We start from the raw sequence: 14131 nt of genomic DNA, 5'->3' as shown, positions 1-14131 counted from the left end.
GTATAGAATAACTTACACAACTTACCATTCTATTTTCTCATCATATATGAACTAGGAGGAAAAAACAGGAAACACATAAATTGACCATTTCTCTGATCTCTCTCGAAAAACAGTCAAATTTCTTTAGCAAGTATCTAGACAGACCTAATCAAGTTTTGACCCTTTCTAACCAGAACTTCCACTGTATGGATTGTGCCCCTCACAAAACACAAACCTTGTGAACAAGGCCTGGATCTCTGTCAGTGGCTGCTCTAAGTACTATTTAGTGAAACAGTGCAAGCATGTGAAGGACAGACAGATATGCACACATGTACCACGTGCTGTGCAAATGACAGCAAAGTCACTTATTCCAAAAATACTTAACTTTTGAGTCCTTTTAACAGCTAGACTAGTTTTAGCAGAAGAGGCAGCCATTCTACCTCTCCTCTTGGGCCATGTGGTTATACACATTTTACTCCACCCTATGTAACTGCTGTTACTGAATACATAGCTAGTGATCCACTTGTATTACAAAATACAGGCTAAGTGGATTCTTCCCTGCCTTGCCACCAGACACATTAAACGTGTACACTCAGGAACTACCACACTGCTCTAGATGAACAAAGTGGTATCTCACCTGTGCTCTATGTGGAAAAATCTAACCAGAATCTGAAATAACATTACTGTGTAGAAGCAAGAAAGAGCCACCTACCCTACCTAATACAGAAGTGTAGCTCAAAAATTTTCACCTCCACAACAAGCAGTCTCCTAGGTCAGAGGAGAGTGCTATGTGCACTGCCTAACAGTAGCCTCCTAGCCTGCAGAACTGTACAAACCCTACGTACAAAGTGAATGAACACAGATGGACTTGATGGGCACATTTTCCATGGGGCTGTATGAAATCTTCATATTTATACAACATTGTGGAGCTCAGCTCTCACTTCAGATGCCACTAGAACTAGCCAGGAAAATAATCATTGGCCAGTATGTATCAATAGTTAGCAGACTAGTCCTCCAAAAATTCAAGCAATGAAACACAGCAGCTGATAAGAGAACTACTTACAACAATAAGTATGATCACAGATATTGTGTAGTATATAGAATCCCGGAACACAGCCCACTGGGTGAGACAAACCACCTGAAAAATACCACAGCTTCAGTCAACAAAAATATGCCATTTCAGAAACAGATAAACAAACAAACAAAAAGGCCCCTATCTTAAAATAACTTCGGTGTGTGAGCAGAGTAATTATTATTATTAGCAGTAATTCTGAAAGCAAATGCAGTTTTATGCTACCGTGAAGATCTATCAGTCTATTAGACAATGAATCTATAATAAGCACTAGTAATAAAAATCATATAGCAACTTCCATTAATGAAACACATTTCTTACTAATGATACTTGATTTGGTCATAATTTCAATTGTAAAGTACAATTCATTGTACAGCAGCAAATCAGTTGTTCCTCATTCCTTATATTTGTGGATATACTGGACTTACTACCTGAAAAAATATGATGAACAGTTTAACCATCTATTGAGTAAATGGGAGTAAATCTCATGCTTGTGTCCCAGATTCTTTGACTGTCATCAGTACCAGGAAGGATCAGCAGATGCCACTGATCAGCTGACTGTAAACACAGTATTGTATGAAGAAGAACCAGTTTCCTCTGTATGCTACATGTTCAGAGTGCTGAAACCACAGCTGAACTTTTCAGAAACATTTGCTATTTGTAAAGCATTTGTAAATTCTTTTCAATCCTTGACATTCTTCACAATGCCATTTTTGTCTGTGACTTTGTCTTTTTGTTTTTAATATTTGCTCATGGAAACCCCTAATTTGTAAGCAACTGAACTACATAAAGACAAGTATCTTACTTACCTGTCCTGCAAACAGTCCACAGACACCAACAATGCAGAGGATGTTGAAAACTGCTGAACCAACAATGGTCCCGACTCCTACATCTCCATGAGTGATAAATACACCTGCAGAGGGAGCAAAACACACATAACTACCTTTGTCATTTAATTTTAAGTCACTCAGCACATGTACTACTTGTGAAGTAGAGACTGTTTCAAAGATTAACCAAAATATGTTTCATAATTAAGGCTTGCTTCTCTGTGTAATGATTTGCGCTTTTAGTCTGGCTAGCAGCTCCCCAATTTTGGCTTAAAACCTCTATATACATATATACTTTTATAAAATGACTTCTTAACTAGTTAGTTCAACAGCAAGTTCTCTGTTTCACAGCTTGGTCGGTAGCTGTGCAATAATCCATTCAAATGAGTATAAAACATCACCAGTCACATTAGAAGCATGGAATTTATTTAAAGCACAGAAATCTTCCTCCAAGGTGAGAAATAAAACAACTTTTGCTGAAGTTACTTGATTGCTAAAGGGAGCCTTAAAGGCTTACAGTCACTGCTTTTCAAGAAGCTGGATGTGAGGTTATGGTGCATTCCTTTGTATACTATTTCCTTAAAGTTTGCAAAAACATCAGTCAGGATAAAGCCTACAAAGGCTTTACTAAAGATTTTTCAAATTTAAGCCATCATGCTGCTAGAAAGCTACAACCTAGTTGCATTACTGAAATTTGGTTAGACACTTCCCACAACTGGAGTGCTGCTATCAAGGACTATGGGCTGTTCAGAAAGGGCAGCTGAGGACAGAGCAGTGCAGGTGGTTGCTTGTAAGGAAAGGCTGACAGAGTTGTGTTTGTTCAGCCTGGATAGAGAAGGCTCTGAGGAGACCTTGTTACAGCCCTTCAATACTTAAAGGGATCTTACAGGAAAGATGAGGACAAACTTTTTAGGATCCCTAGGACAAGGGGTAATGATTTAAACTAAGAGAGGGTATATTTAGACTAGATAAAAGGAATAAATTTTTTTACAATGAGAGTGGTGAGACGCTGGCACAAAGATGACCCCACTACTGGAAACATTCAGGGTTAGGTTGGATGGAGCTCTGAGCAACCTGATCTAATTGGAAATGTTGCTGCTCACTGCAGGGCAGCTGAACTAGATGTCCTTTAAAGGTGTCTTCCTCTAGACAGGGTCTCCTAAGAGTGAAGTAGAGGGGCAGAATCATCTCCCTCAAGCTGCTGGCCACACTGCTTTTGGTGCAGCCCAGGATACAGTTGGTTTTCTGGGCTGCAAGTGCACACTGGCTGTACATTGATGGATCATGATGAGCTTCTCATCATCCAACACCCCCAAGTCTTTCTCTTCAGGGCTGCTCTTAATCCTTTTCCAAATATATCAAATTATGTCTCAGGGGACTTCAGTAAATCTCTTCTTTTGCGTCCTGTATTCAGAATCAGACATTCCTCTCTGTGTTTTGAGAGGAAACTCACAGTTTATGAGATATTTTGAGTAGTGAATGATACCATGAACCAGACTAGCTGACAGCTGCAATTGCTGATTATAAATTGACAGAAGAATGGGTACCTGTGCTTGATCTGCTGCTGATTTTTCAGCAGCAGATCTCAAAAAAGCTTATGTGTGGGTTCCATACCTATAACAGATGCAAACAGCTCTGGGGTGGAGCTCCCTGCTGCCATGAATGTGGCTCCAGCAACATCTTCGCTCAAATGTAGTTTCTAGAAGAAAACAATTGGTAATTTCAGCACTGGTACTGTATCTACATTGTGGAGTTTTATAGTTACGTATGTAAATGAATAGTCAATTGTGGCTTACATGGAGCTGATTAAAGAAAAGTATCTCTACACATTGAAAAATATTGTAAACATCTCAAATTGTTTTCATTAATTTACCTTTGGAACACAATCATTCAATTCCCCAACTCTTAGGGCTTCTAAAATTTGAAAATAAAAATCCATAACAGAAAAATATATCCTTTGTGAATAAATCCTACAAACAGCAGGCTTGATTCTGGCTTCACTTTTCAACTGTGTTAATCAACAGTGAGTCCACTGACAAAGATAAAATTAGTCCAATTAGACATAGAGAGGCAGAGAGACACAGTATGGCAGAGAGATCTATTTTTATGACAGTGTCTCTTAAGCTCTAATAGGATATAGATAACTGAGAATTATAGAGTTCTCAGACCAGCATAAACATGTGCAGTTCCACAAGTGGGCTGCATCAATTTAGCAGTCTGAAGATCTTTCCCTCGAACTATAAACACAGTTTTATGGAGCAGCTTTTTCCTTTTTGAGAGTCACTAGGCTCATCTTTAGTACATTATTTTTCTTTTGAGGACAGAAACTAGTAACTAGTGACAAAAGGAGAAGTAAAAAAATCCTGTATTTTTCAAGCGGTTTGCCTGAAAACATCTTAAGCTGATGACAATGGCATCCTACACATCTTGACAAAACATAAAACACAAATATGATCTATTACCAGTCATACTGCTGCAGGAGCTCAAACCTAAGTGTGCTATCTGAACTCTTCTTAGCTGTTTAAATGTTCAGCAGAACATGAGACAAGACGTAAAGGTTTTATGAAGGATCAGTAACCAGTAATTGGTACAACCAACTGGTATGACTTAAATATGGTGTCTAAGGTGCATGCTGAATACAGAACACCTGGAAAGGGAAAGAAAAGATCCCAACTGAGTATTTTACTACTACTGATCACCTCTTATTTTTCTGTTTGTTCTTCTACTGATAAGTGTAAGTTTGTAACTCACAGTAACACCAAGGACCAACGTAGTACGTTTAGCCATAGGAAAATAGACTTTTTAACTAGCTACAAAACCCCCCAGGAGTTTTTCAGAAAATGATCACTCTTATTTTTGTTAAAAAGCAAAAAGGAGGTGAGATTTTCATTTAGAAAGGCGTTAAAAATCTACATTTGTATTATGTACTCATTTTGTTCACTACTAAACACAACATTTACATGCCATGTATAAATTCTAACCTGTCACAATCAACTCAGAATCCTACACATAATTTTGCCAAGTCTTCTTAAAAATTATGTAAAGGCATTACGTTTTTGTTTTGGGTTTTGGTTTTTTTTTGCATTTAAAATAAGTATTCTCATTCCATATCCAAGGTGCACACTTTTCTCATGCATTTTCCCTTTTCTCCACTTTATGGTAGGACCACATATACTTCCTCTCTCCTTGCTGATACAGTGGTAGCTGTGCAGTAAGATTTGCATAGCCAACACATTCCTTTTTCTATCTATGATTTCTTTTCACAAGTTACTTTTTAAAAAAGGAGTACAATAATAAACCCAATTCATCCATAACCCATACTTCTCCTAGTTACATGCTTCAGGTATTTAAGAGTAGGCTTTGCTATCCGATCTCATGAAATATATGATTTTTTTCTGGTTGAGTGTGGCCAGAGGAACAAGTATGCACAGACCACTGGTTCATTTTTTGATGGAAGCTCAAATCATTTGAAAAGGATCAATGCCAAAAAGTTGTCAGGAATGTCACACTGATGACACAAAATTTCTGATTCTCTAAATAATATTCTCTAAATAAATTTGTAAAAGAGTAATGAGGTTCTTTAACATACCTCACAAATTTTCTCCAAGGATGGAACAAAGAAGTCATCACATACTATGGCCAAAGCATAGAACATATATAGAGCCTATAAAGAAAACAAATTCAGGGATACTTCAGATTTTTCCTGTACGTGAAAAGAGGAAAAAAGGCAATGCTACCTTTATTCAAATTAGCAGAAATATACAGCTTCAATTTTTATTCTATTCCAAATAAAAATCTCCTTGCTGATAAATTTATGATGTAAAACCAGATTTTTGAATTAAGATCTCATTTAGAACAAGAATGTTCATCAGACCGTAAAATATGAAAGGTACCACACTTTGACAGAACAGGATGCCACAATAGATTTCATGAAACGAAAAGTAACGGGTAAAGCTTACAAAGTTATGTAGCCATGCTCTATATTTTTAACTAACTATCATGCCAAGTAATTAAACAGAAAGTAAAACCAGGCTGATTAACAATATTCAGGAAACAATTACACCTGGAAATAAGTGGACCCTGGCCATGGATCACTGCACCAAAAACTCATAGGAATTATCCTTTTTCCCTGCATACACATGATTCTCCCACTGTCTTATGAAGCTTTATGTGCTGTGCCCATGCAGTGGGCCTAATCCTGCTGTTGTCCATCAAACACGGCTCCTTCTTACTTTACTCTCCCTGAGTTGGAAATGATAACCGGGAGCCAGCAGGCCTCACTTGCTTTGTTTTTACTACAATAGAAAATAAAACTCCACATGATATTTTCCACATTCTTCAGGGTTGGTTTGGGTTTTTTTTTAAATTATAATTGCATCTATTGCATAGAGGCACAAAAGAAAAGAAAGAGACTCGAGAAACTTCCACATCATGCCTGATGTCATCAACGAAGGAATCCCACACTCTGTTTATACAACATGAAATACAAGTCGTGATCCATTCTGCCAGGATTTATTTCCAAGGGGATGAATGAATAGGCACTGCACTCAGACTTGCATTATTTTCTTGAATCACAGTGTAATAGAATCATTTAGGTTGGAAAAGATCCTTAAGATCATCAAGTCCAACCCTTAATCTGACAGTATCAAGTCCACCACTATACCATGTCCCCAAGGTGTTACCTTTTAAGAATTTGTACTCATATAGACATATTAGAAATACTCAAAATATTAAAAACTTGTTGAGACATAAAGAACTCTGCTTAGTAAGGTCACTATAATGATTAGTATCTTATTAAAAAAAATAGAGTAAGTAACATAAAAGGAAAACAAAAATGAAGCACAGTAGAGGAAAACTTACAGCAATGATATGAAGCAGAATGCCTCCTTGCTGACGTTCTTTATTTGTAAATAAATCTTCAGGAAACTCATTAATGGCTGAAAGAAAATGATTTTTTTTTTAAATGTACAGCATGTATAAGTGGAAGAATGAAAAATAAGGATGCATCTGTAGAACCATGACCAAACAAAAATTGTCTCTTCTGATGTATTACATTACAGCTTGCCACTTCAGAATTTCTTTACTGCTCTGTAGTTTTGAGACACTGTGTAATCACAGTTGACATCCTTACTCTTACAGGAACACAGTACAGACTACTGGTCAAGATGCAGCAATCTGCAATGCTTTAATCTATTTAATATGTTTTATAAACATTTTAAGATGCTGACAGAAGCATATACGACAGAAGTCTAACAGTCAAGGAGGTTCCTTGTAGCAATACACTGCTATATATAGTAACGTAGTAATATCTAGTATAGTAAAATACCATTCCCTCCATGTAATATCATTCCCTCCATGAGAGTGGAATACTCTTCTGGAGTAATACTGAAATACCATCAGCTTTAAAACCTTCTTGGCAAATTCATTAACTGACAAAAGGAAAATTTTTCAGAGAAGTTATTCCCCACCACATGAAATAATGTATGGTAAAAAATTAGTAAGCATACAAAGTATGTGGTTTTTAATAAATTCTGCCTATTAAAAACTAATATTAACCAAAGTGATTAGTAACTAAAAAAGCATTAAGGAAACTTCTCCTGTGGGAGAAAAGACCCAGATCTCCAGGTGCTGGCACCTTACACAATATGGTTGCTCTTACATCACTGCCTAAAATACCATGCCCACATGGATATATTCAGGACACACACTACTTTTCTCATTGCAACCCCCATTTTGTCCTCTGTCTCCTCCATTCAAGCTGTGGCTGTGAGAATACTCATAGGACAGCAAAGAACAGAGCCCTGGCCCAAGTCTCTAACAATGGTAACAGGACCCTGCATGAGGTTGATCTCTTCACACGATCGGATGCAAAGACATGCAGCTCCCATCACAGGTGTTTGTGCCAGAAGTGCCATCCCCTTACTGCCACCATACAGCACAAGGAATATATCCCTGTCCCCTAACTTGGCAAAATGGATTGGTCACCCGGGAAGCTATTACCTACCCAGTAATCTCAGTTGACTGTATAGCATTTCACAGTACAACGTTAAAAAAGATTGTTAGTATCAACTGAGGTTTCAAAAAGCATGAATAAAAATCACAATTTTTCTAATCTTTCTAAGGTGACTTTACTTATCTGAAGTTAATATCAAACAGGAAATCAGAAGTCCTGAGGACATCAAAGGTAAGAATCAGAAAATAAAAATGAGCCTAGGCATCTGGTCACAAAACAAAAGCAAAGCAGCTTTACTGCAAACTGCCCTGCTTCACAGACAGTAATAACAGTATAGTTTGGTGATAATAGTATTAGTAATAAGTAACTACCTGCAATAAATACCTGCTTGTCTCACAGAGGTAATATTACATGAATTAACATGAAGACAGCTTTTCTCAAAGATAACACTCCTCTCTACAAAGAACTCATGGTGTGCAGCTATTCTCACAAGGAGACAATTCAAGATCTTCTTTAAAAGTCAGGGAAATTAACCAAAGCTCTGGAGCTTGGTAGGCAAGATTTCTTCCTTAATGAAATGGCCACCTACCAGTGAGTTCCAAGGTACAGTATGGAGTTTTACAGTATAAACATTTGCTGTCTTTATGGCTTTATTATCCAAATAACCATAGGTTTGGTCTAACTCTCATCTATAAATTCTGTATACCTTATCTACATGCACTGTTCTTTATTTACTAGTATCTAGATCGTGGCTTTAGTATTTTAAACTATTTGTTTTCCTTACCTACTGCTGTGATAACCTGGTTTCTCAGAAAAAAAGCTGTTTGGATTCCCTTGGGTCCTATCTTAGGCCTGGGGATTCAACAAGATGCAACTGAAGGGAGCAGTGGCATTCCCTCATCTGTATAAGCTGACAGAGGGAATATGACATTATCAGAGTTTGAGAGAGCAGTCTGCCCTCATGGTACAATCTGATGTGTGTGCACAGCAAGGCACTGCTCTGCCTCACACAGAGATATTTTCTTGTGTATGAGAGAGGGAGTTATCTGGCTGTCTGAGTGGGAGCTACATCTCCTTGGTTTCTACTGAAAAGAGACAGAACAGATGGGAGAAGGAGATTAAATGAAAAGCAGTACATCTAATGGGGCTAACCTTTGCCAAAAAAAGGAGGGGAACATACACCCATCATCTTAAAACCAGATAGAAATACAGAAATATTTATCCTGCTGGTACCGTTGCAAACTCATGGCTCCTGGAGCTCATCTTATACAGCACAGATCTCAGGAGGAAGGGAGGGCACCAAGAAAGCCAAGTCTATACTGAAATTGCCATCATTCTGTAGCTTGTTCCCTCTATCCGATCATTAAATGAGTGGGGAAACAAAAGCAGCTTAATCCAGTTATGACTTGGAGGGGACATCACCACCTTTTTCTCTGACTCATGGAGATAAAAAAATCCTTCATTATAGCATGACAGAAAGGATGATTCACCTCTGATAAAAAGCTCTGGCTGAGCTGCCTGTGGCTAAAGAGCTATACAAGGCTTGCAAACAGCATGCCTCAGAACAGAATATAAGAGCAGCTGCACAGCATAAGCTGCCTGCATGGCTCTGGAGCAGAGACCTGGCACGAAGCAGCTGGGGCAACCCCGGCATGCCAGTGACACCTGCCCTGACTTAGGCTGTTAGCAGATTAATTCTGTGTACCGTGGGAGCATTGTTTCCACATGCCCTAGCCATGCTCTGACAGGCAGACTGCCAATGAAGTTGAGTTTCAGAATCCCCTAAGCCTGACAATCATCTCAACAACCACGTGGATCTGTGGTTTTATAACCTGCCTTGACATGTGATTTCTTCACCTTATTAGCAGTTGATTTACTCACAACAAACACACCAACTCTTAACACCTGCTAAGCGTTCAAGCCTGCTACAACTCTTAACATTGCTCCTCACAAGGAAAATGGATCTGTAGATTTTTGAAGGCTGTGTCCGATCAGCTCTGCCTTTGCAGGAAGAGGGTTAGGTACAAGATGTACACAATAGCTCACCGCCCCCTTTAATGCCTACATCTTGCTCCTCTTGTCCCATCAGGACACGTTACAGCTACAGATTGCAATGCCTACCCCTTCACCCTGGCATTTAGGGATTGCTGATCATCAGACTCACCCTGAGCAGAGCTGTAAGGGGATGAAGGATAGACAGAAGACAGAATTACATACTTCCCCTTTAACTCCTTGAATAATCATATTCACAAGCCAGCTTGAATATTTCAAGTTTGTGTCATTTGTTTAGCACTGCAAACAGCTTTAGGCACCTCTGCACATAAGTGTATTTCTGCTTATGTACAATTCCCTTTTCACATTCCAGATCTTCATCTTCCCCAGGCCAGTGGTTGTGTTCATACACGTGCAATTGTGCCTCAGTGACAGGAAACAAACTCATCACTGTGTGCAGAAGTGAGCTTCTTTGTACCTGTCAAGCAAATGCATGCATCATTACCTGGTGTCAGCAGCAAAATGTCAACGGTTTTTGACAGGAGTTGAACTTGCAGCAGACTTCATGGTACTTCAAACTGCACTAACTTATAATTCTGTACTAATCTGTTAGAAGATTTGTTTGAAAGCCAAAAAATAATCACTCCTTCCAACAACATCTCCCTGAATGCAGGGGTCCTATATCAGCAGAGTCGCAATGAATAGGATAAGTATGTCTTAGACCTACTCTTGCTTTTAAAACATTTGTGACTTTAGCCCTTCAAAATCAGTGCAGTTGGAAGATCTTTACAGAAAGATGGTTAGCAACTTTGAAAGCATCCTCCCATATCGTCTGTACCATGAACGTCAAAAGGGTCGGTCCCCTGTTATGTTTCACCCATTAGCTCAGGTGCTGAAGTGGTGACCTCAGAACATGTAGGTAATAGTCTCAGGGAATGACATAATACACTCATCTGATCCTCTTGCACAACCTGTGCACTGTCACTATTGTGATGCTAATTGTGTTCTTGAGAAAAGAAAAGCAGGTAGCTTTTGCTCACAGAAAAGTATGGACTTTAGTTATGTAATATAGTGTTAATACTGGAAACAAAGTCAAACCCAAAGATCTTACCACCACAGTGAAACTAGTTTACTCAAATATAAAACGTGTCATACGATATACTTTTTAATAATACTTCCCAAATTAGATATAATGGATTTGAATAGTCATTAGAAAATCACAAATGTTCCAGGGTACATTAAAGGTATGTTTTCTAAAGAATTACAGGAAGCTTAAAAAAAAATGAAAAACATAAACATAAATCTCAAATTTTAAAAGAACTCTTCATAAAATCACAAGGTAGTATGCCCTTAACTAAATTGTCAGTGAAGAAAAATGGTACACTGGGCAAGTGCATCTAAACATGAAAGCAGGTAACATATAAATCTTACAAGGACCAAAGAAGAAATAAAGAACAGTTCACTGATAATGTTGGATGCTCTCTGGAAAAAAGTAAGAATTACCAAGCTTTAAGCTCCCATTCCCATTAGACAGCTGTTTCCAGTTTTCTGTAGCAGGATGACTTGTGGATTTTCCCCCAAATGCTCAGTTCAGCTTCTGCTGGATAATAACCCAGGCAGCAGTCTTACAGCAAATCAGGAATGGGTTATTCAAAGAAATACATGTTTATTTGAAAAATTCTGCAAGGATGCTTCTGTAGAGATAATTCTTTAGTAAACTCGTCTCATGGATTATACTACCTGGGCAACAATAAGGCATCCCAATGAAGTGCAAAGAAATTATTTGAAACACCATCCAACTTCTTTGAGAGGCATTTGTGCATCCATGTAAAACTACATGATGCCAAAGATCAAGCTTTCTATTTGCAGGAAAAGTACCATCTGGCAGGAGGCACACTAAGCATCCTCCTCCATACCCCTCACCTCATAAACAGTAGAATTATGAGCAAATTTTATCTCTCTGGTATATTAATTCAATCTGCATTGCTCAATCAAAAGAGGACTCCCAAGTGTGACTATATGTGCAACGGTAAAGTGGCAGCTTATGAAGCAAATAACTGACTCAACTCTCAACCATTAAATCCATTTAATATATGATTGTAAAGAATGGTATATTTATGGTATATATATATTACTCTCTTTCCATCAGTATGAAGTTATGAAAATATCTGTACAAGACTGGATTAGGTACAATAAAAAGTAGAATTAAGACCTTATTAAATCCTGGACTTACATTGAGTTTCTTTTCTCTTTTATAAAAAAAAGAGAAGTATTTGTACTCATTAAGTCAATGTCAAATAATGAAAAAACACATTAAGAATTATCTGCCAACGAAAAAATTGAAAGGCATGATGAAATCCCAGTTCCTGATCCAGGGAGTCAGTGATGACACAAGGATACACAAGTAGTGCAACATGAGGATGCATCAGCGTATCAGAGAGCAGCATTTCATGTATTAGCTTTGTGTTGTTTTAATGTCCTCAAAATAACTCTAAAAGGTTCCCAAGGTTTGGGATCATGTTTTGTTTGTTTTTTTTCTCCCCGGCCTCCAAGACCATTCACACAACTTCTGAACTCTTCTGGGATCTTCTCTTATTATGACACTAGTTTTCCCCACAAAGCACGTATGTATCCTTCAAAACCCCACCTATGGACACCAACCCTTTTATTTTACACCTCAGATTCCTAAACCAGGGTACTAAAATTAATTTTCACTTTCTCCCTTTTTTTACTTACTGACTCATACTGCCTCAGCTCTGTTTACACTACTCTGAGCCAAGGCTGGCAAAGCAGTTCAAACACTGGCAGGGTCCAGCACTGGTGCAGCTTTTTCAGATACGACATGTCATTTCCCAGCTCTGGGGGAATAGTTCTGGTTCTCAGAACTGAATAAGCACTGGGGAATAATGTGAACAGGTTTAAATTTTACTACCTCTTGACTGTTCTATGAATTAACTAAAGACATCAGTTACCAGTAAAAAATTGTGTCTTCTACATGGAATTTGCCTCTGGCTTCCCATTCTGAGCTTCATACATTTTATGTCCCCTCTCCACCTTCCTCTGATTTTTTTCTTCCTGAAAGTCACTGGTTTCTATGGTCTACAGCATCTTGTTTCATATGAGGGAGAGAGCTCTCTGGCTCTGCTTGGTTTTAGACTCAGATTGGCCGTGCTCTTTTTAAATACAGATAAAAAGTCATGTCCCTGGCAAGATCACCTTTTGGAAAAAGGATAATGACTGGATTAACAATCAATACTGTGACTCACATAAAAAGGACAGTTATTAAAAGGTCAGGCAACTTTTCATCCCTATAGAAAAGAATCATTCCTTGTGTTTTTCACAGGCAAGCCTTCCAGCTGCAAACAAGCTGGAGAATCAAACATCACACTATGAGGTCTTAGTATTATCAGTTCAAGCTCAATAAGGTCTTGTTTAGAATTTTTTTTACTCCCAGTCAGACTCAAAAATCTCTTCCAGAACTAAAGGATGGAAAGTATTTATGCTAATTGTTCAGCCTCATCACTTATAAACTCAATTTGTTCACCTCACAATAATGCCAAGAAGAAGCTGCTTTGTCTGACACGTCAATAGCATCTTCAAGGGGATTTCACTACAGATCTATTCATAAACTGTACTGCCAGGGGAAAAATTACAACCTGGTTTCTGTAACAATAGGCTTTGAAAATCAACCAGACAAGTCGTAGCACTTCACTGAAAAGATTACAAGAAGTGTAACATAACATTAAGCCACTGTGGACTAGTGACCCCCTTTGAAACGACCCACTCCATTTGGCACAGAACGACACTTTTACACATACTGGGTATTAACTCGCCAATTTTGTTACTGAGTATGCTCTTACATATACTGTTGCATTATGCCCAATAAATAGCTTGGCAATCAGAGTAGACCACTATCTCTTCCATGGTTCACAAATATTACTCTCTCAGCAGTGTACAAGGAACAACCACCAGAGAAGCTGCCCTTAACAGATTTCCACACACTACAGAATTTCATAGCGGGAAGAAAATCTTCCCTGTGCTGCTTGAAAATGCAAGCAAGAGGGATCAGTTAAGTGAATTTGGTTCAAGGTAGAAATCTTCTTCTCTGGACATCTGAAGACCTCATTTGGCAGAGGGATGCATTATTAGTCCATTCCAACATTACTCCATTGATGCCACGTGAACAATGGGATCAAAACTGCCCTTCAAAAAGTAAAAGCTGGCTACCATTTCAGAGCTAGTAAGAAGGACGATTACATTTATGAACAGATACAAATGAAGTGACAGGAAATAACATCTTTCTTCATA

The 14131-nt window shown here is 38.3% G+C and overlaps 1 protein-coding gene across 2 annotated transcripts in view; it reads right to left on the bottom strand.

Moving 5' to 3' along the window:
* The window catches only part of SLC24A4 (solute carrier family 24 member 4), a 90041-nt gene that overhangs the window by 30096 nt on the left and 45814 nt on the right, over positions 1-14131 (bottom strand). For both annotated transcript variants that reach the window (XM_069018119.1, XM_069018117.1), the window contains exons 3-8: positions 6739-6815; positions 5468-5542; positions 3493-3577; positions 1861-1964; positions 1043-1117; positions 26-51 (exon numbers count right to left, since the gene is read on the bottom strand). In XM_069018119.1, coding sequence (XP_068874220.1) covers positions 26-51; positions 1043-1117; positions 1861-1964; positions 3493-3577; positions 5468-5542; positions 6739-6815 — 442 coding nt within the window. The remainder of the gene's footprint in view (positions 1-25; positions 52-1042; positions 1118-1860; positions 1965-3492; positions 3578-5467; positions 5543-6738; positions 6816-14131) is intronic.

Source organism: Aphelocoma coerulescens, chromosome 5 (genome assembly GCF_041296385.1).
Source record: "Aphelocoma coerulescens isolate FSJ_1873_10779 chromosome 5, UR_Acoe_1.0, whole genome shotgun sequence".
Taxonomy (NCBI): Eukaryota; Metazoa; Chordata; class Aves; order Passeriformes; family Corvidae; genus Aphelocoma; species Aphelocoma coerulescens.
This window is presented reverse-complemented; position numbering and strand designations above follow the sequence as displayed.